The sequence below is a fragment of the Toxotes jaculatrix genome, chromosome 13 (genome assembly GCF_017976425.1).
Source record: "Toxotes jaculatrix isolate fToxJac2 chromosome 13, fToxJac2.pri, whole genome shotgun sequence".
NCBI classification, from domain to species: domain Eukaryota; kingdom Metazoa; phylum Chordata; class Actinopteri; family Toxotidae; genus Toxotes; species Toxotes jaculatrix.
This window is the reverse complement of record NC_054406.1, coordinates 21,235,117-21,258,659: the sequence shown is the minus strand read 5'-3', so window position 1 is coordinate 21,258,659 and position 23,543 is coordinate 21,235,117. Positions and strand designations below refer to the sequence as shown.

Here is a 23,543-nt window from a genome sequence, read left to right as displayed (position 1 = left end):
CTTTATTGGGATGATTGATTAGCAAATACAACATTACCACTGTGCTAAGAAAAATAAACACATCACTTTCAACGACAGTTTCTTTAGGACTTGGACTTGACTTGGGACTTGTTAGCCTTGATTTGGGACTTATGATTTGTTCTTCACTTGGGACTTAGTTGTCTTTATTTGAGACTTGACTTGGGGCTTCTTCTTGATGTGGGACAAGACCCGGGACTTGTTAGATTTATGATTTTATGGTGTTAATACGAGACCTGATCTTGATGTGGGACTTGTTGGTCTTAACTTGATACTTTTTGTTCTTGACTCTGGACTTCCTGTTCATCAGTTGGGACTAAATGGTTTTTAATGTGAGACTCATTCTTTATTTAGCTGCCTTGACCTAAGACCTGGTTTGAAACATCTTAGTCTTGACATGGGACTTGATTGAGTTTTTTTTTTTAAGACTGAATCAGGAACAGAAAATGATTTCCTGTAATTGACAGTTAACAACAAACATCTCACACAGTTTGACTTTGGCTCTTGGTAATAACTTTAAGTGAAAAATTAAAAACCTACATTATATTTTAAAATATTTCATATGTATAATTAGATATTGAAATATTTAAAATATTATTCAAAATAATATTTTTAAGTAGAAAAATGTAAGTTATAATGTAACATCCTTCTCGGATGCATATCAAGGTTATGTACAACCATTTCTCCGCTCATTTATACTGGTCAAAGCCTCCATACTTCAACATATATCAACATGTATACATACATACAGTATTTATACATCTCCACCCCATTTAATTACCCAGGAAGTAGTCCAGGACCAATCAGAGAGTACTCCTAATGATCTGGTCCCACCCAAAGTCCAACCTCTTCTGTCAGTAGTTGTTTGAAGTGACAGCAGCTGTCCTGGAAGTTGTGGTTAAGGATTCCAGAGTAGCGACAACTACAACAACCGGTTTGACGAAGTAACGCGGTAATAACGATGTTTAGAGTTAATTAACAGTACAGGTGTGCGGTTTTTGTTTGAACTCAGAGACGAAGGAGCAAGTATTGTAGTTGTCGTCGCCAGCAGCGCAGAAATGTACCGTGAACACTTGTTTGGGAGTGGACCTTCGTGAATGAACTTCAGAAACTTTGGTAACCCAGCCTGCAGAGTCTGTGAATAGGAGCAGCGTGTGGGTCGTGTGCTGGAAAACTAAACCGTAAACTTAGGTCGTGCCTTATTCAACGGGACATTGTATTTTAATCTCTCACATTGTCACATAAACAAGTTCATCAAGTGAAAGTGGCAGAGCATGTCAGCATCAACAGCAGCGGCCAGCTCATCCCAACAGCGGGTTAAACACAGCCGCTCCCCTACCACAGCCTCCTGCGCTTCTTGTAGCAGCAACACCACCGCGGTCCGGTTGCAACCTATCCGCGCCACGGTGCCGTACCAGCTTTTGCGTGGAAATCAACACAGCCCAACCCGCACCGCTTCCTCCTCCTCCTCAGTAGCCGGGAGCAACACAGGACCGACGACGTCCCGTTGCTCCAGTCCCGCCAACCCGAGTGGAAGCGGCTCGGACGGCAGGCTGGTCCCCAAGCAGAGACTTTCACCGCCGGATAGCAGAAGCTCACCTGAACGCTCTCCATATTCGCCAGGTCCCAAAGGTAATAACATCCTTTAAAGTAGATTAAGTTTATCTCTAAGGTGCCCATCATCGCTCAGATAGCTTGGTGCTATGCTAGGTGCCGTTCCTGTCTCGTATGCTGCGATCGTCATGCCAAACTAGCTTACAAAAACCTGCTAAATGAATGGTTTCGGCGATTAATGAACGAAATGCCCGCATTTAGTAACGGGATTCAATAATTTTGAACAGTTTCACGTTGGTCTTTTATTCGGCTTAAGTATCGTCCACCATCCAAGATTAAACATAAATAAAATCTAAACTTTAATCATTTTCCCTGCCATTGGCCATCAGGCGTCACGTTGTGTTTTGGTGCGAGAGGGTAGTGAAAATAATAGTCGAAGCATCACAAAATATTACATTTTCACTCACATGAGCTCAGTTTTGTAAATTAGATGTATACCGAATTGTAAAGGGAACTGTTATTATTGAGACAGACGCTGTGACATTTTTTTGAAGTGTATATAACTGGCCCAACAATCCAGACAACCTAAAATTGTCAAGTTTTTCTTAGCTAGTTCAGTTTAGCGAACCGTTCTGTAGCTTCGATTGGGCTGCCCATATCGGGGCATATGCATATGCTAGGCTAGTTGGCTAGCTTTCTAATTGGGTCATAATACATTGGGGATTTGATGTTTGACGCTAAAATCATCGCGTTGGTACAAGTAATCGCTATATGTTCGCAATAGGTCCCGAAAACAGTGTTCCAGTTTCTGTCATTACATTTTGGGCTGTTATAGTGCATTATTTGGCGTGTTACGATGGCCTTTTAAACGGTAGTATTTGATATTAGCTAATACAGTTGTTATTACGTTACACTGGCATTACCCTTGGTGAGGTAAATACGTTAGGATATGGATGCCTGTGTAGTGATGATGCAGCTACTCTGTCGAAGATTAACAGGGCTCACTGATCTACATGATACAGATGATTAGCCGGATTCTCAGAAAATGCTGTGAAGACTAAAAGCTCACTATTAATTCGTTACATTGAGGTTGTTTACCATCATTGAAACGGAAAAAAATACGTAGTCAGCTGGTAGGTCTATGGCTTCTATGGCAACACTGGGGCCTAGCAGTCTGAGAGATATAAACAGAGCCCTCTGGGCAAGCAGGCCAGCCTCTGCAACTACATGCATACATGTACAAATACTATGTGGCAAACACGAACAAACGAGAACATACATCTGTCTATAAAGAGGAATACTATGCGGATAAATTCAATTATCTGTGATGTTTTTGCAGTCAAGCTAACATAAAGCTTGTGTCATGGCTGCTGCATGGTCTCTGTATTTGTGTGAAGAGCCTTGATGTTGTCTTTTCTGGATTAAGATATTACAGGCTATTATACTCTCACCCAGCAGTTTTTAGGGACACCTGCACACCTGCTTTTTCATGTAATTATTCAACCAGATAATCATGTGGCAGCAGTGCAGTGCATAACATCCTGCAGATACAGATCAGGAGCTTCAGTTCATGTTCACATCAAACATGAGAATGATGATGAAATGTGATCTGAGTGACTTTGACTGTGGCATGGTTGTTGGTGTCAGATGAGCTGGTTTGAGTGTTTCTGAAACTGCTGAGTTTAACTCAGAATGGAGCCAAGAATGAAAACCATCCAGTGAAGCAACAGCTCTGAGGATGGAGACGCCTTGTTGATGAGAGAGGTCAGAGGTCAGACTGGTTGGAGCTGACAGAAAGGCTAGGCTAACTCAGATAACCACTCTGTACAACTGGTGAACAGAAAAGCTTCTCAGGATGAACAACATGACCAACCTTGAGGTGGATGGACTACAACAGCAGAGACCACATCAGGGTCCAGTCCTGTCAGCCAAGAACAGAGACCTGAGGCTGCAGTGGACACAGACTCACCAGGCCTGGACAGATGAAGACTGGAAAAACGTAGCCTGGTCTGATGGATCTGGATTTCTGCTGAGGCTGCAGATGGTAGGGTCAGAGTTTGGAGTCAACATGAATCCATGGACCCAACCTGCCTTGTGTCAACAGTCCAGGCTGGTGGTGATGGTGGTGTGATGGTTTCTTGGTTCACTTTGGACCTTAATACCAATCAGTCATGGTCTGAATGTCACAGTCTGTCTGAGTATCTTTGCTGACCATGTTCATGCCTTAATGGCCACAGTTCACTATCTTCTAATGACAGTGAACTTCAGTGGCCTCCCCCAGTCTCCAGACCTGAATCCAGTAGAACCCCTTTGGGATGTGGTAGAACAGGAGACTGGCAGCTTGAATGATGTGACGATTCTTGTCTGGAGCAGAATCTCAAAGGAAGGTTTCTAACATCTTGTGGAATCAATTAGATTTTTTTTTAATTTAGCATCTTTCCATGCTTAAATATTGTTGGAGGTAGCAGTGGTGTGTGCAGGGCAGTTAGGTCATGGTGGCCAAGGTGGGACATGCATCAAGCCAGGGCTGGACAAAGCGTTGCACTTTGGTCCTCTGCCAACAACAAATCAACAGATACAGATATATCGTTTCATTTGGTGACCTTTCCTGAACCCTAACAGGGGCTATGCAAACCAGATGGAAGGCAGCTGTAACCATCCCTGTCTAACATATGAAAAAGATAAATGAACATTACTTCTTCATTTTTATCATCATGTTCATGCTGCCTATGGACATTTTAGTCTATATAGTTATTTTTTTGTGGCAGTTCGTGACTCAAGGTATTTGAAACACATTTTGGTCAAAGTTCCAGTTATGAATATTTGATATATTTATAATGAATCAAGTTACTAAGTATAATGTAAAAGGTAGTAGTGCTAACAGACATGGTTAGAGACTGCCTGATGAGTATTTGGCTGCTAAAGAGCCAGATAATTTTCTCAGGAGCTGGTTGAGACCAAACCAGATTCAACCAGAGTTCTAGAGAGGAGCTAGTCAGTGAGAGTACCTGCTGTCTTTGGTTGGAATAAGGACTTGATTCACTTGGTCCTCTTGGCCCTGGTGCATAGTCAGGGATGTAAACAAATACAAATTCATTATTCAGATATGAACAGATAGTGCACTCATAGTGAACAGATGCGAGTGGCATCCAAATGTGTGCAGGAATATTTGTTTTTTATTTTACCCTGAGGTGGCCTCTGGTCCAGTCAATGGAAATTTGAAACACACATCACACACTCACGGCAGCTACCAGTAAAACTCACTTTTTCCAGTCATTTCAGTATCTCCAATGTCCACTGAGGATAAACATCCAAAAATCCAATTTGAAATCATATATAAAAAAAAAGAAAAAACATTCCTCACAAATAACTTCCAACAAACAGATCTTCCCTCGTAATCATCATGTTTAGTTGCTTTGTGCAGTGTCAGACTGATCCTGTGAATGTTGTCTGTACATCCATGGTTACAGTGCAAACAAACTGCTAACAGTTAACTCAGTGAGACTTTTCATGATGCAGATTTGCCAAAATGGAAACAAATATAGTGTAAATAGAGTTAAGTTCAATATTCAGACACTTGAAGAACATTTAAATAAGATCATCAGCTTTTCTCTGATTGGTCGGGCAGTGCAGGATGAGGCTGGCTGGTGTCGCACAGGTGTCATTTTTACCTCATGACCTAACAGTGCTATCAGTGGTACTTTGTGCTGATATGGGGTGCATTATGGGATATAGGGCTATTGGACAGATATAAATCACAGTTAGTGGTGTCAGGTGTCAGTTTACAACATAGAAATATGGATCAACCGGATGCCATATGTTGTAAAGCCAGTGATATCATGTGGAACCAAGGTTTAGCTAAGTTTTTGCTCAGTCATGGTGTAAAGTAAATGTCAGATCAGAGATATGATTTTACCGTGTGTCCTGTTCATTCATTAAATGCCTGCATAAATACAGAGTGATGTTATAGTCAAAGCAGTTTGTTTTATTTACATGCTACTTCTGCTTACATGCTAATGTTGCTAACATTGGTCAGTGGTGTTCACCATTATGAAATAGCATACTGAGAATACCAGCTTTGTGGTTGCTGCTGTTTCTAATTGATCGTTATTAATTACATCATTGATTTTGCCTTTGAGTGTGATAAACAGCAGAGATTTCATCAGTCCAGTCCGTCCGGTTAATGACTTTGAACCATAAACGTCTGTGTTTAGCTTCAAAGGGCGTCTTTTTTTTTTACATTCCTATTCTGACATCAACAGCACAACAAGGCCTCGCCTGTTTTTCTGCTACCACAATGCGAAAGCCACCGCAGCAACGTAATCGTGAGGTCCACTTTTTAAGTTATATCGATATCATTTCAAACGAGATATTAGGATGAGACGGTATCGTTTTCATTGTTACAGTTTGATGATTATAGTTTGGTAACATACCCTGTTTCTAAAGCTGCGCCAGTGTTCGCATCTCTCCTCTTTCACACCCTTCGCGCACATCCACCCCCACTCTCCCTCTGCATCTGCTCGAAGACCTACCCCAATGGTTCAGTTCTTTGGAAGTGGTTTGGATTTAAAAGATTTTTTTTATTGTTTTTTTTTGCACAGCTGTGTGTTTTGTTAAGCAGGAAAACCTGTAATTCTGCTCTATTTTAGTCAGTCTGTTATTGGTGTTGACAACAGCCGAAGGAGCATTCTCTGAGATTCTCAGAGGCCTATTTATATTTCATATAGGGTGTTTATTTTGTATAACTTTTCATTGACATGTTTTGCAGCTTTGTATTTTCAAACAGGGAAGGGAACCCCGACTTTGGATTTTAGTTTGATCACACGTTTTCATAAAAGTGCTTGTGACATCTATCTCATGTGGCTTAGACTTGCAACTGAACATGTAGCCTGCTTCATAGCAAACATCAAGATCTGTATTATGTACCCCGTGTTTCCTATGGAGCTATGGAGGAGGTTTGACATGGGGTCAGTGTGACAGTTTGAGAAGCTGTTCAAACAAATTCAACACTTCCTGTAACCGTTTAATTAAAAGCCCTCTAGCATTTCACAGTGGACAGGGATTTTATTGTGAAACATTTGCAGGCGTACCACATGCAACAACAGCCGGGCGGGATTAAAGGATGACAAAGCAAAGTGGATCAGAACGAATGAATCATAGAATTTAGAGTAGAGTAATCCAGAACAACAGCCTGTTGAAAATAGCAGGATTATATCATTGAATTCATGAAATTAAAGCAGTAGAAATGCATGCTTAACTGGCATACATGTTATATGGCAGGCACCAGGATGGTAGTGATATTTTAAAATCAGTGCAAGTGGAGCAAGAGCATGTCAACTAAGCGTTACACTATCGTGGTATTCAAAATATTTTCCCCAAGGTTGGCAGGTCTGTGTACACTAGATAGAAATAAAGTACAAAACAGTGAAATTTTCCTTTAAGTAGTGCCTCCTGAATAATGTATGCGTCCCTACACGGAGTGGTCCTCCTGTGGTTGGGAGATGGTCATATGACTCACAGTCACGCTGGATGACCTTGTTATCCTACAAAGGTTTTTGACATCAAGGCTCTGAGCAACTGTAACTAACTCACCAACACTCGCACACCATGGTTGTGTAAATCACACAAGGCCCCTGGCTCTGCAGACCCGCTGTCGTATCGTTTATGAAAACTGGACATCACTGACCTTATCCGCTTACAATAACTCCGTTCCGAGGTCCGTCATGGGCTTGTATCTGTGAAAACAAGAAACTTATCATCATTACAACCCCTCAAGGTCTACTGCTGATTCACTGAAAGCTTCTAGCAGTGCAATCTGACTCTTTAGTCACACACACATTCAGGTTTACAATCACAAATGTTGTTTTTGCCAATTTAATAGTGATATTTCGGTGACAGATTTCAAGATGAAGCTGTCATTGACTGTGATACATCAACAAACCAGACCAAGGACCCTGTTTTCCTTCTGGCACACAGCGAGCAGCAGCACAGTTGCAGTCATGCAGTTTTCCTCTGATAGATTTTTGAGTTTATGCTTTTGCACCTGTTTGGTCATTTCTTGACACCTGCCTTGCTACCAATTTGGCTTTATAGATGGTAATGTAGGTCTGCTGGCTTTGATCCAGACTGACAACACACAGAACTAAAATGGTGAATACAGTAAACATTTGTTTCTTGGATTCAGGTCTTAAATGCTTTGCAGTGGTGGCTTTATTCTGGGACTTGAAGTGTGTCAAACACACACACACACACTGATTCCTTGTGGAGTTTGGCTCTTGCACCCAGTTTCAGGAAGATAGCACCATAAGAGTCAACGGCCATATTGGTGACTCTAAAAGAACTTACCTATGTGCCAACCCATGTCCCCCCCAAAGGTTGTAGTTGTCTGCCTCAGAGTTGACTACACCTACATCCACACCCGTGTGCAAGTTTTAGGCAAACACCGGTTTTTCTGCTCTAGACCTACTGTAGCATGCTTTCATTACCATAGTTTCCTGTTTTCACTCTGAATAGGATGTTTGAAGCTTGTGGTGTGAACTGCTCGACTGAAACAGAGGTGGTCTTCTACAGCTGTACGCTGATCATACAACGCTCCATTCTAGTCCACAAGTTTTTTTTCTGCAGAGCTCCAGTAGAGTGTGACCAGAAATCTGTCATATAAAATGAAACGTTTTCATTGGTCGGACCGGTGCACCTGACATTTAGCAGGTCTGTCTCTGTCAGACAAAGATAAAGCTTAAAATGATTCATTGTGAAGCCAAAAGACACGGTGAAAACTCTTGGGTGCCTCTAAATTATGGTGCACCTCAATGACTTGTTGTTTATTTGTCTTGTTTTCCAGTTGATTTATCCAGAGACTGAGGAGAATGATGATTGCCATGGTTCCAAACAAAGAAGCACGTTACAGTATCTTGCACATTACATATCCTACATCCAGCCTTTAAATCACGTTAAATACTTGAACATTAAAGCACCACAGATATTTCAAATACCAATTAGCCAAACACAATACTTCATCATAATATTATTAAGCAAATTAGATCAAAGATTATCCATTAACTTCCAGGTCAGTTCTTTAGCACACCATAATCGCAGTCAGTCAAAAGAAAGTGCTACTTACATTGATGGTTTTTCAAAAGGCACATGGCAAGCACCTGCAAACACTCAAATCCAGGTGAAGGTGTTTGGAGACAAAGAGGAGGAAGTCCTGGTCCAGGCCTCTATTTATAAAGTGGGAGGTACTAGCACAAGTATACTGAATCACTGCTTGGTGCCTCCTTGTGGAGAGGAGGGGAAGTAAACTTGCAACAGTCACATACTCATCCTGCTTTTCATGACAGTGCATTTGCTGAATTATTAAGGACAGTTTACTCTGATAGTAGGAGATTAACAGGTCCAGAAATGTAGACCTGCAGATGAAAGACTGCGGGAGGAAGAGGTATTCTTCCTGTGATATAACTCTTTGGTGTCTTGTTGAGCTACATTACTTAACATAGTTGAAAGATTATGGCCAAGTCTAATTTAGTCCCTCGGGTGTACCTGTAATCCTGTGGATTTATAGCAAATGATCTGGCTCTCTACCTTGTTTAATAGGATTTTCTATTGTTGGACCCAGTGCCAAGACACCAAATTAAAGCAGGATCATTTGTCAGATGAGGCATCCTGTATGATCACGCATGGGGTTGGTAGAAGTGGTAATTGTGCTTTTTCCCTCAGAACATCCCTCTTGTTATAAAACATGGGGGACTGGGCAGTTGTCATTGCTTGATGAATCATATGTTTTGCCGTCCAGAGCATAGTTTCACCCACGTATGCAACTGAAATGCTCGGCCAACATGCTTGATGTGTACCTACAGTAAATTTAAATTACAGGGTGAACACTTATCTCATCGGATGACTCAGGAAAGCAGTTTTTAGAAACCTGTCCCGTTTGGTCAGCTTTGTGCGGAGTCTGTTTCCGCTCCCTCATTTTCAGAAGCCCTGATGTGTAATTCTTTACACCCTCAATGGTGTTGACACAGATATGGGCCCCTAAAGATGGACCTAAGCCTTTGTAAGGCTAGAAGGAAAGCAGGGTGTAAATATTACTGCTTCTGGTGTGGAAACATATTCCTGAGATCCTGAGGTCTGCTCGGAGTTGGTATGTTAGTGAGATATTTTTTTTATCAGGTGCAGGGCAAACAGAAGCCACTGAAGCCAGTGGAGAAGTGCCTTAACTGGCCAGATGTTCAACTATATTCGCCAGCTAGTTGCTACATTTTTTTCTGCGGTGTTTGGTGCTGGCCAGGTGTTGTACTCTTGGGTTTATCAGAGCTTTTTAGCTGAAAGTGACTGCTGGCTGCAGATTTAAGTGATAATTCTGTCACTGCAAGTGTTTGTCTTACATTAGTCTGACGTTGTTGTGTGTGTCTCTCTCTCTCTCTCTCTCTCTCTCTCTCTCTCTCTCTCTCTCTGTCACATGTTTTTATTTGTGCAGTTGAAAGGACAAAGTCACAGCAGGTGCACAGTTTGGGGGCCGTTGGGCGGACTTCCTCCTTGGGCACTATCACTGGGCCCTACCTCACCGGACAGTGGCCTCGTGACCCCCACGCGCTCTACCCATCTTGTATGAAAGATAAATCCACACAGGTAAGCACAGCCCACTCGCTGCCTTTTCCCACCATGCGTCATGCTGCGTCCTCTCCCCTACAGAGAGGAAGTCACGTGGCATTTTGTTGGAGAAGAGAAAAGTGGAGGCAGGTGTATTCAGCTGAGCGAACCCTAACCACACCGATACAATATGTGGCCCTTTATTTAAGGATTGTACTGATATATTGGTCTAGAAATGACAGAGGTTTGACATTGGTTCTTATGTGATTTGGGCTACATGCTAACATGCTCACAGTGGCAGTGCAAACATGCTGATGTTCAGCTAATACCTACTATTTTAACCATCTCAGTTTAGCATGTTACTATGCTAACATTTGATAATTAGCACTAAACACAGAGTATAGAGGATTCAGAGTGTTTGCTGAGGATAAAGTAAAGGTAACCACCTCATGTCCATGGCTTTGGTTCACTGGTCGCTCTGACTGTTTCCCTTTGACTTCTTAGGCCGCAGTACTAATGTTCTGTGTCACTGTGGACGTTAATTCGTGCCCACACCTTCCTGCCCTGTGATCCTCTCATGCTGTTCCACCTCAGATGTCCCCCCCACACACACACTCCGCTCCATACATCCTGTTCCTTCCAGGTTGTGTGACATTTACCACCTACGCACCTCTAGAGCTTCAAAAGCCAGATGACCTCTTTGCTCTTAGTTTACAGTTTATTATTAAATCTTGAACTGACACAAAGGCCTGATTGTGAGAGGCTGTGTGTGTGTGTGTGCTGCTGCTGTTTGGTAGATGTTATGCAGGAAGCTCTTCCCCCTCTTAACTCCTGCTTGCTTAGTTTTTTACAGTTCATCAGTTATCAACCTGTCTGCAGTGCCGACTCTAAACCAACTCCCTAACCAAAACAAATTAGGTAGAAAATATGATAATAACATGGCTACATTACTGTTACCACGTGCACAAAACACTTAAGTTAAAAAGTAACATAGGTGATAGCTGGATATATTAGCCACTGTGAGTCACAACAGTCTTGTTAACTGAGGTAGCCAACACTAGCTAGCCAGCTGTCTGCCGATATCAGGCTGATGTTTTGCTGCTTGTTGTCAACATAAACAGTGCAGTTGAATTAGTTGCCGTATTCCTTGTTTCCCTGGACACGGCGCAGACATGTAGAAACTAGAATGAGTCAAACCCGAGTGAGAAGCCATTATCCTGGATGCTGCTTTTTAAAAAATTTTTTCCCCCATTCAAACTGCGACATACAGCACAATGTCACCGTCAGTGACTATGTGAAAGACACTGTCCACTGGCAGCCGGCTAACCTCGTCACTGCACAGCACAACCTTTGCGACCCACAAGCCGCAAAAGACCAAAGCAATAATGGCAGGGTGCTGTTCCTAACTGCTCTAACATCAATCAGAAACAGGCTTAGCTATGTTTTATTGGGGTTTACGTCTCAAGGGGGACTGTCAGCTCCTGGTAGCATCACTAATGTTGTTACAGGAGGAACTGTATTGTTTCAAGTTAGCTAGAAGTTGCTAACAGCTAATATTCTGAGCAGCTTTTCTGTTCAGCACAGGTGTACAGAGTGGTTCTCTGAGTTAGCATAGCCTTTCTGTCAGCTCCAACCAGTATGACCTCTGACCTCTCTCATTAACAAGGTGTTTCCATCCTCAGAGCTGCTGCTTCACTGGACGGTTTTTGCTTTCCGCTCCATTCTGAGCTAAACTCTAGAGACGGTTGTGTGTGAAAATCCCAGGAGATCAGCAGTTTCAGAAATACCCAAACCAGCCCATCTGGCACCAAACGATCACGCCGCTAACAGAACAATTCGGGGAATGCAACACAGCCATGAAACGTAGCAATTATATTTTATATATGTTAACAATTTTACAGTGGAGTTTGGAATTACAGTATAATGGACATTTCAGGAGTGCTCACATAGACTTTATCTTTCACATCAATGGTTTAAATAGTATGGTTCACTTAGGATTTGTTTATCTAAGTTTATGTTGTGTATCAGGTCTTTGGATGAGGCAGTATCATAACTAAGTGAAATTTGAGCACACGGACATCATTCACATACTTGAGGAGACAGCGCACATGACTTTTTCCAGTGATCATGGTAATAAATCCATTCACAAATCACAGACAGAAAGATGCTGATAATCGTGCGCTCCTTCTGAAGTGAAGTCCTGCTGTTCAAAAAAAAAAAGAAAAAAAATCACAGATTCAGCTCAGTCTTCCTCTTCCTCACCAAGACAGAGCGACAGATTAAAGGGGGGGGAGTCTGTAGTAACTGACTTGCTGCTGAAAATAAACAAATGGCCCTTTGAGTTAGACCCATTAAATTGAGCCAGGGTGGATGCCAGAGTTCTAACAAGAACCAGGAGAACTGAGCACATCACTCTTATTCTCCTATTCCAAATCTTTAATAATTTATAAATCTCTCATTAATATGGGGCCAAAATGAATGTCTGATCTCTTTGAAGAATGTAAAGCCAGTAGGGCTCTTAGATCTTTAGGAAGCAGTCATGTGACAGAACCTCAAGTCAGAGCCAAAACAGGGTGAAGCTGCTTTTAGCTGCTATGCTGCACACAGATGGAACCGACTTCCTGATGATGTTGAATGTGCACCGACTCAGGCGGCTCTCAAATCTAAATTTAAAGCTCTGCTGTTCTCCTGTGCCTGTGATCGATTGGTTTCTCAACTTCACTTTCCACCATCGCTGCATTTGGGGCAACTTGCAACTTATCACTGCACTGTTTCTGTATTTCTGGTCTGTTATCTTTGTCTGTTATATTTTATTTTATCCGTTTCTAAATCTGATTTTATTCTGAATGGATTTTGTTCATATTTGCCTCACCTGGAACATTAGAAATGCAGATAATAACGTGTAGCTGTGATGTTCCTTTCAGACCCCTGGATGTTGGAGTGACGAAACCAGAAAGAAGAGGAGCACCCACCAGCGCTCTGCGTCCTGGGGCAGCGCCGACCAGCTCAAAGAGGCATGGCACTAACATAAACACAGATACATACACACTCGGGCAAAAACCTCTGTGTCAACATGGAGCTGCTGCGCATTTTGGCACTTGGATGAGGCTCCATAAACTATAGTTTCCCAGAAGCCACTTGTCTTTTTCCTTTTAGAAAGATATTTATCCTTATAGAAGCATGTTTCAGCCTTACTTGAACAGGCAGTAGTAAAGGAATATGACATAAAGTATACAGTCAGAGAGGAGTCAAAGGGGAACCAGATCCATTTTACACATTAATATGTTTCAAGGTTTTGGGGAATACAAATTCAGATGAGGAAAAGTTGAATAAAGTCTCTTGTGTCTCCAGAGGGAACTGTGCAAAGTCTGATAAATGTCCTCAGATGATGTCACTTGAGTCAGCGTAGGTTAGGGTTGAAGACTAGAACTTCAGAAAGGAAAAAAAAATCTGGGAATGTTTGATTTTTGAAAGTGTGTGACACTTGTGAGTGGATACTAAATTTGACACATACACAAATCCGACACACACTTCATGCGCTATTTAATCCGAATACTGAGGGTCCTGCTTTAGAACTGTGAGGTTGATCATCTTAAATTATTGATATGAATCAATCTAAGGATCAGTCAGAGAGAAGACGTACCCTTACAGCTGCCTGGCTGTCAGAAAGGAGAGCAGTGCTGCAGCAATACCAAGCTGAGGTGGATAAAATACAACAGAGTACAATAAAGAAGGGATCGGATTTTGATCTGCTTTGCTTCAGTCGATGCTGATCCATTCAATTATGTTCTGTTATGTTAACTGGTTCTGATAGCAATATTTAGGACCAGCTCAGGGAGCTTTCTAATTTGCATTTTTTACTTTCTGTAACTAAAAGTTCACTTTTGCTACTTTAAGTTACAGTTTTCTCTTTTTCCTCCTTAAAAGCCACAGTTCATCACTCTGCATGTGGAAATCGTAACGTGGGTAGTGATACTTGTTTTTATTTATTTTTTTTAAATTTATGGCCTCATCTATTAGCAACATTGTTGATGACAGGACAACACACTTGAGAAATCATGCTGCATTGCTTTAAGTATCAGACCTACAAGTTTTCCACATAGTGATGAAACGGCAGCGAATCAAGCACAGCTGCTGTTAGTGACATTTTCTTCACACGGTGTAACCTCCTGTATGAAATCACTGATGTGGTATATGTGGCTTTATGGTACTGATGGTGTACAGGCAGTGACACATTCATCTTTTCTGAAGCTGTACCCAGCTGCATCCTGCGCGGCACTCTCTCCGCTCCACCCCGGCGACACTCAGCAGCGGCAGGGAGGGTGCCAGATAACGCTATCTCACTCTTAACTACCCACTTCCTTCTCTTTGCAATGGCCATAACCCGCCGCAATTTATGGTCAGCCAAGCCCCAGCTGGCTCCTCTCCGCCCTCCTGCAGCAAAGAGAACAATGAGGCTCTGGGTGGATGACAGCTCAGCCCGCGCTAATGTGTGCACAGGCACGTTACTGAGTTTACAGGGCTGCAGAGGAGGAGCACAGCCCTGACACAGATTCCACAGATGTCAATAGACGAGGTGCGAGGAGGAAGAGCGGAGGGGACAGACCCGAGCACTGCAGCTGCTTTGAAGAACCACACCAGAAAAGTTAGCTGGAATATTAGCAACTCGAACCTGTCTGTATCTGACAGAGTTGTCATTTTTTCTTTTTTTTTTTAGTTAAAGCAAAGTTTTAGTTGGCAGCAGCGTACAGCATGAGCGCTAGATACTAGTACAGCACTAGTACTGACTATTGTTATAGTCAGTACAATTCACTGTCCTAATATTTTGTAACTGCCTCTCTGTATGGTGGTTTTATTGTCAGTGTCAGTGTGGAGGAAGTACTTTGACTCGGCTAGTCCTGTGTTTAGAATGTCACTATATGAAAAGTATGCAAGTAAAATGAATGAATGAATTGTTAAGTCTATAAAATGCCAGATAAAGGGGACAAATGTCCGTTTCATCCCTTAAGAGTGCACAGTGATGTCTGACCATTCCTGGGTTTGTCTGATACATTATTTTTGGAGCAGCTGAGTGAGCTGACGCTGTACATACTGCTGTCGGCTGCCTGCAGTCTGACATAACAGCCTTAGCTGTCTGTGTGTTACACAGACCGGCTGCACTGTCTGTTGCAGAAAGCCTGAGTGAAGCCCAGTGAAGGCTGAAACTGTACAGTGTGAGTGTGCCGGTGTCAGCTCTGTGTGAGCGAACATGTTTGAACATGTCCTGCTGTCCTGGGTTCACAGTGGAGGACTGGGAATTCCTGTGTCCCCTCTGCCAAGACACATGTGGCCAAACACACTGATAGTTACAGACGTGAACAGCTACAGCTGTAATTAGGTTTAGCAGAGGTTAACATCTACATATCATCTTCACATTTAACACTTAGACTCACTTACTTCCTTTGTTTCTCTTTATTTACAGATTGATATGTACCATGTGTGAAATTCTGTAATTATTGCCATAGACATATTTGTGTCTGGCGATGATTAATAAATGTCCAAAATCTCAGTTCACTGCTCACTATAAAAAAATATTTATCATACAGGGAGTAGTGAATGAGTGAACAAGGGATTTTGGATCCAGACTGTGGCTCTTTCTGGAGGAGATTGTTATTAGTTATGGAGGAGTAACCAATAACATTCACTTTGGCTGCATTCCATTCCGGTCCCAGGACCTTGGTATTGTGCAAGACAGCTCAGTGGACAGCTCACAGAGCCAGCATTAGTTACACCTTTGCTTTTCCAGCTGTATCAAGTCAAAGTACTTTTTTTGTCAAAGTAAATTGAAGCCTTGAATAGAATAGAATTACAGAACGTGTTAACTTCCTGGTCCTGTGTAGTGTTTGTATTTCTCCTCCGTCGTCCACCGTCTCATCCTCCTCTCCCGCCTGATTCCAGCAGATTGCCAAGCTTCGGCAGCAGCTCCAGCGCAGGAAACAAGGAGGACGTCACAGTAAAGACAAAGACCGACTGTCCCCCCTCCAGTACAGCACCATCCCCTGCCCCACCCTCACCAGCACTACTAACCACACCTCCACAGCCAGCCACGTTCAGGTAGAGTACAGCCTGAAAATCTTTATCTTTGTCCTTTGAAGGAGTACAACAAAGTCTGGACCATCTGTGGACAGAAAAGGTGTTAATAAAAATCAAATACCAATGTACTGTACTATACCAATCAGATGCTGCTGCGATGAGGTGTAATACAGAAAGAGATGAGGTTAATGATCAGAAATGACAGTTTTATCCATTTCAAATAAAAGCTACGGCACAAAGTTTGCAAAACGTCTTAATACTTTTAAAGTGTCTTTAAAAGTGAAGACTAAACTGTGTGTCCGTTTTATAAATCTTAACACTGTGTGTGGTGTGTGTGTGTGTGTGTGTACGTGCTGCAGCACTTTTCCATGTCGAAGTCGGCTCAGATGCCGCTGTCCAACATCACAGTGCCAAAGCCCTCCATCTCGAGGGTGCCCAGCAGCATGGAGGGCATCAACCACGAGCTGGAGAAGGTCTTCATCAAAGACAACGGGGAGAAGGAGGAGCTCAAGGTGGGGGGGCTCTGACTGCAAACAACCCAGTGTAGCAGTACACCTGTTTATTAGTCTAACTCTTGTTACTGCCTTGCTTTGTCTCAGTTCTGATTCGTATTCTGTCCTTCCCCTCTTGTCCTTCTCTTGGACTCTTGCAGTCCCTGGAGGTCCCTGACGGCCGGCGAGCACCCTTCCCTCCCCAGCAGCGCAGCAGCAGCACCCGCAGTGTGGACACCCAGACTCCCTCGGTCCCCGGCCGGTCCAGCAGCTGCTCCAGCCTGTCGCCCTGCCCCTCGCCAGCTTGCCCACCTGGATCGCACGACGGCAGCCCCTACTCCACAGAGGATCTACTGTACGACCGGGATAAAGGTGAAGGACATGGAGCTGCGGTTGAAGCGTTGCCGTTGAAGGCCATTGTGAACCGGGTCACTGGGTTCGTGTTGTCACACCAGTCATAACCACATGTTTCTGGTGGATCGCTGAAAGCTCTGCAATTTTAGAAAGGAATGCATTAAATTAAATCTCAGGCGGACTGAACTGGCATATGCATTGTCTACTATTTTCCATTTTATATCCCACAGCAGTGATTTCCTCTGTTAGCTAGTTATTTTTATGTGTTTAGCCTACATTCTGTGAGTGGGTGACACATTGTTAGCTACATTTCAGTCTTACACTACAGGTGTGAAGGCATGCTAACTTGTACTAGCTTGTACTAGCATGCTACTTTTGACTGCCTGGCCTTACTATTATGTGTCATTTAGACTTGAAAGGAGGACTTACATAGAATACAGTGTAACCTGAACCTTAATTAGCAAATATTTTTATATTAACTGTGGGTCAAATGTTGCTAATCATGACAAACCACGTGACAAAATGACTGATTAGCTTTTTTTTTTTTAGCTCATAGTTTTCAGTGACAGTGAGCTGCGAAGCGCCGGATCCTCATTGAAATCAGAAAAGTGCCCACACCGTGATTCACTGTGGCACTTTGCTGGTTTAGATATACAGCAGAGTGTGTGCTGAGTCATCTCATGCTGTTAGTTCGGCTCTTCTTGCTACAGCCATTTCATTAGCAGTCATGACATCTTCAGGGAGAACCAGTGCGAGTGGGGCTGAGAGCCACAGACAGGGTGGGGAGGTCTTGCTGGATTTGGTCTTTTCATTGGATTTATTGGCAGTATTCAAAATATAGAATGAACGCAGTGTTGTCCTTATAAAAGAAGTTGAACTTTGGATTCGCATCCGATAGGAGACGTCGCCTAAAGTGCTGCTGGGCAGTGGAGGTTCGGGGGGAGGGGGTGGCTGAAGTATATGTATCTACCTTTTATCTCTGTTTTCACAGACAGTGGAAGCAGCTCACCACTGCCCAAGTTCGCCTCCTCGCCCAAACCCAACAACAGCTACATGTTCAAACGAGAGCCGCCAGAGGGCTGTGAGAAGATTAAAGCGTTTGAGGAGATGAGGTATAAACAGATAGTTGTGTTGAATTTCAGCACCTCTCTACTGCCTCAGCGATGTGTGGTCCTCACTGACGCTACCTGTGTCTCTCTGCAGCTCGAGGCAGTCCACATCGGCGTCGGTCCCTCTCTTCTCCTGCCCCGACAAAAACAAGGTCAACTTCATCCCGACAGGGTCGGCATTCTGCCCCGTCAAACTCCCCGGCTCGCTGCACCTTACCCCGGCCTCGGAGCCCGAAGAGGACGAGGACAGCGCGGGGGCGGGCCCCGGCTCAGAGCCCCAGGGGGCAACGCCATTCTACGGCGCCCCCTCTCAGGTCTCCACGAGCACCAGCACAGATGACCCTCCCGAGGAACCCGGCTCGCCCTCAGAGACTGCAGACCCTCAGACAGACAGCCCGGCCATCAGCTAGACCTGAGCAGAGCTGGCCTCTGGCTCCGGGATCCACGCTAGCGACCACCGACCATCACCACTAACTGTCCCACCAACACCTCCCTCTGCTCTGCCAGGGGAGTCTCCGACTCTCTGTGCTGACCCCCCTCCATTCCCTTCTGTCTCTGCATGACGTAGCAACAATGTCCCGATTAACCACCACCACAAAGACCCGCCACCTTAAGGTTCTGTCCTGCATAATGTCTGAGCGGTTGTTGGTAGGGAAGGACCTGATGGTTAAAGATGATCATATGCAGGCATCGGAGGGAGGAATGGAGCACTCTGGATGGGAGGGGGAGGGGGAGGCATGCATTTTAAACTGGTAGTATATTTCTGATTAAATTATGTGTTGTGTTCTGTTTCAACAATCACAGTATGAATAAGCTCTCTATATTCATATGTACATATATACATATATGTGTATATATGTATGTATATATACATACACATATATATACATACACATATATATACACACACAGATACATATATATACATGTGTGTACACATATATACACATGTATATATGTGTTTGTGTATATATACACACACAAAAGAAAGAAAAATGCAAAAATGCTTGTTTAAAAAAAAAAAAAAAAAAAAATCCCAAACTGTGTATTGCTGTGTTATGTACTAAACAGGAAAAACAGCTGTACTCTTCAGGATTATGTTTACACTTTCCACTATCCAGGTCACATGATTAAACCCTGTCTACACAAAAAAAAAAAAAAAAAGAAAAAATGCAAAGAGCAAGTAATTTGGACGAAGACTACAAAAACACAAAAAACGGCCGCAAATTGGTTGCACGGTGTCTGCATCTGGCCTCGATTCAGGTATTTCACAATCAGAGTCTGTACTCAGGTAATTTGGAATGTATGTCCATAGAAATGTCTGCAGCTTGACAAAGCAGAGCAGATCCAACTGTCGTTTATTCCTGTTTGTTTTTTTTTTTTGTTTGTTTTTTTTTCCTCTCATTCCCAGACAAATCATTCCTTTCTGTTCCAGAGTCCTGGTCTGAGACTAGACCTGTGATAGAAGCTGCAGAGGGTAAAAAAGAGGGGTGAAAAAGCAGAGGGGCGTCCCCCCCTCGTGGTTGTAGTTTTTTGGACTGGTGGTGGGATACTGCGCGGACCACACGCACTGTGACCTGACCGGGCATATGTGGGCTGGGTGTATACTGATTCAAGCATGCTGGACAGAGACTTGGAAGACAGTGGTAGTCTGTTATTTAAGACTGTGTAACTGGCTCTTTTGAGGCCGTTGACAAGTGGTCAGATCTGCAGTCCCGTCACATTGGAAGTACAATCAAACTGAAGCATCTGGTTGTGTGTGTGTGTGTGTGTGTGTGCAGATTGGAGGTGTAGTTGTACAAACATCTTTTTGAGGTCGTTTTTTTTTTTTTTTTTAAAGTTGAATCTCAGTCCAAGAAGCCGTTTCTTGTCACAGTACACACAGCAACAGCAGCACAAATAGAGAAGAACCATAACAGTAATGTGAGTTACAGTAAAAGTGTATTGATGTGAGCGAGAGAACGTTCTAGTCAGTGTGTAAAATAGTGTAACAGTAGCACAAGCTAAGAATTAGCTGCTGCTCATTAGCGCTGCCACTTGTCTGAACACATGAAAACTAACTAACACCGTCGTTGGTGCTGGATTCAAACACAACCCAGCCTGATTCTAAAATATGTCGTTGAACGGATGTTGCGTTCAAGTGCTGCTCCACCTGCTTTGTTTTGCTTTACTTGAACAGTATTTGATAATCATTGGTACAGACTCATCTCTGTTGTTACCAAAAAAAAAAAAAAAAAAAAAAAAAGCAAGCCCTGGACAACGGTGGACGCAGCCACACGGTTGGACTCAAGCTAGAAACGAGGTCTAAACAAACAAGACGCATGTTTGTACAACTTTTATCTCCAGTCTGCATTCAGGTGATATCCAAAACTTCGACTGTTCTGATAATCCGGATAATTGCTATTCCATTAAATGCATTCCATCAGATTTTTTTTTTTTAGCATCCGAGACGTAAATAGACTCATGATGATTCCTTCTGAAAATATCTCTCCGCCTTTTGATTTTGATGGCTGGAGGAGAGTGGCTTTACAGCACTGAGAGATGTTTGGTCGCAGATAAGAGTAGCGCCTTCATCTGTCCGATGCACAGATAAAAGGATCACACCTGCCTGCCTGCCTCCCTCTCGCTGTCCGTCTCTTATTACCGAGCATCGTAGGCATCCCGATGCCACCACTAAGCAACAAATCCCGCTGAACATCTCCCGTACTCTTGTGCAAAACACCATCCTCTGGGCTGTGAAAGGAGCGTCGCCATGCCCGCGTGTAAAATGATCTGCCACTTTCATTTGCAAGAGTGAAACATAATCCACATTTATTTTGATATCTGGTGTGCTTGTGGAATCCCTGCATTGATGTTCCATTCATGTTTTTGCATATATGTGGCTTTTAAAGAGACTCAATGCAGTGTTGTGGTTTCTAAAGACATTTCAGCACCTTACCAAGAGCTATAGCTTTCCCAATGCCCCACATATACTCGGCATTGGTAAACTAGATGTGTGCAATAATAGGGGAAAAAAAAAAAAAAACAACAAAAAAAAAAAGGTGTTGTCCTCCCGGATGTTGTCCATTCTTTGACTCAAGCGTCTCATGTTGCATTCCTTTGGTTTTGAGCATGGGGGCTGGATCAGCAAATAGTTCTTTGCTAAAGCCATCAACCAATACAAAACCAGCACTGAGAGTGACCAGAGCACATCACTGGCAGGTCAGAGTGTTCATAATCTCACTACATGATACTCCTTGTGTAATCCGCATTGTCAAAGTTCATGCACAATGGCAATAAAAAAAAAACTATTGGTTGTTTTGTCCCCCTTTTTTTTTTTTAGTGTGTGTACGTCAGTAAAAGGGAGAGTCTGAGCGTCACTGCTGATAACACAACAACAAGGTCAGTGTCCATGTTTTGGACAGCTTCTGTACCATACACGGCCTCAGCTTCTGTATTTTTGTGTGACATACTGATGGTGTTGTGACGATGCTAAAAAAAACCGTTTCATTTCTGTTAGTCACTTTATTTAATTACAAAAAGAGAAAAAAATATGTCTTCACAGCATAAACATGCAGACCCAGGAACTCAAGTGGATGGTTAAAAGAAAAGATAAATTAACTAAATAACTAATGTCAGCATGCTAACATGCGAATAAACACAGAGTACAGCTGAGGCCTTGTGGTGGCACGAGACGAGAAGTCAGGGGAATCACAGTGATCCATCCAGCAGCTGTAAGAAATGTTCACCTGCCAGTAGCGTTAGAGGAGAAGTCAGAGGATGACCAAAGTCAAGTAAGCTTACATCCTCTGGGGACCATGAATGCCCTTTGAAAATTCTGTCTGAAAATCACAGGTGTGATCACCTTTGTTACTTTGAGCTTGGACTCTGGGGGGCCTGTGTTTTCAAAGCAGTCTGTCTAACCTGTTTGTTTTCTGCCTCTAAAATCCTAAATGATCATTCTTGCATTTCTCTTTGGGCACTAACGAGGGACAGTAAATAACTCAGTAAGAGTGAAGTCACCTCCATGGTTAGTGAGGAACGTAAGAGACGCTGTGGAAGGTGCGAGCTGCCAGTGCTGCAGGCTGCTGCTGCTGACAGATAATCCAGGCAGGTCTGAGATACCTGTTCTGACAGAAGATCAAGGATCATGATCATTTTATCCAGGTGAGACAAATGCGCCCTCTATTGGTCACAGTCTGTGATTATTGGTCACTGTGCTGACTACTCTCACAAAATAGTATACCGCAGTTCATTTAATTAAGGAAACTTAAGAAAAGTTCAAGTATATTTCTAAATAAAGTATACTTTATGTAGTAAGTATACTAATATCAATGTACTAGTAGTTTACCTGTGAGCGAATTATGTCAATACTTCTTGGAACTAAACCACTTTTTACTTCCTAAAAGTTGACTGTAAGTGTAAGTGTAGTAAACTTTGAGTACACAACCAGTGTTATCTCATCTGTTGACTACCAGTGGACGACAGCGGACAACATGTCAAACAAATATTGTATCGGATGCCAAAATATAAGAACCGAACCAGGAGAACTCAAATCCAGTTCAAAACATAAACAAACTGTATCCACCTACAAGCCAAGAATACTTCAACTTTATGAGGTGTGAATACTTCATTATATCTTTTTAAGTCTAGCTTCATCAAATGATAAAGTACAAGGCCAAAATACATTTAGACTTTTCTGTGCACTTGTCAATATAAGCCAAGTTTACCAGTTTATCTCTCTCTCTGAAAATCAGAAGACTGAAATGAGACTCTTATTTTTTAGTTTAAAGGAAGTGTACTTATAGCTCCACCTAGTGATCAGTGGATGACCCTCTCTGCCTCCTGAGCCCAGGCCTCGTGAAAAAAAGAGGCACCAGAGGTGACACACGAGTGTCTGCTGTCTGATTTATCACACAACAAACCTTAATGCTGCAATCAGTAACATGTACTGTGACTTTTCTGTTACTACTTCCATTTTTGCCAGCATAGTTTGGGCTAGTTTGGCTTTGAAGTAAATTCTAATTAAAAAAAGAAGAAGAAACAGGATATTTAAAACTAAAAAAAAAAGGTAAAATGTGTATATAATGTGTATTTTCTAAACCCTGCAGCTTCACACTGCAGTGAAGGTGTGGAACAATGCATCTGCTGACATGTAGGACTGCAGTCATCCAGCAGATGGCAGTGTATAACCACAGTACAGCTGAGGCTGAAGCTGAATTCCCTCTGATGAAACTCACATGTCCTCAGTGTGTAGTGAAATGTGTAAACTGATGAACTGCCTGTGTTCGTTTCTGATTGAGACACGTCTGAAACTCTACCTGTGGACTCGTGAGTGCTATGGTGAAGAATATGTGTCCCAGCCACGGTGCGTTCC

At 42.9% G+C, this 23,543-nt stretch overlaps 1 protein-coding gene across 2 annotated transcripts; it reads left to right on the top strand.

Moving 5' to 3' along the window:
- The first annotated feature begins 900 nt into the window (after positions 1 to 900).
- On the top strand, positions 901 to 21,259 carry glcci1a (glucocorticoid induced 1a). 2 transcript variants are annotated; one of them, XM_041052638.1, is made up of 8 exons: positions 901 to 1,650; positions 10,049 to 10,200; positions 13,086 to 13,175; positions 16,102 to 16,254; positions 16,593 to 16,745; positions 16,886 to 17,096; positions 18,070 to 18,190; positions 18,282 to 21,259. In XM_041052638.1, the coding sequence occupies exons 1-8, from the start codon at positions 1,293 to 1,295 to the stop codon at positions 18,595 to 18,597; spliced, it is 1,554 nt and encodes a 517-aa protein (XP_040908572.1). In that variant the 5' UTR covers positions 901 to 1,292; the 3' UTR covers positions 18,598 to 21,259. The 2 variants fall into 2 exon arrangements, with proteins under 2 accessions (XP_040908572.1, XP_040908570.1); XM_041052636.1 differs by having other exon boundaries at positions 16,099 to 16,254.
- The last annotated feature ends 2,284 nt before the right edge of the window (positions 21,260 to 23,543 follow it).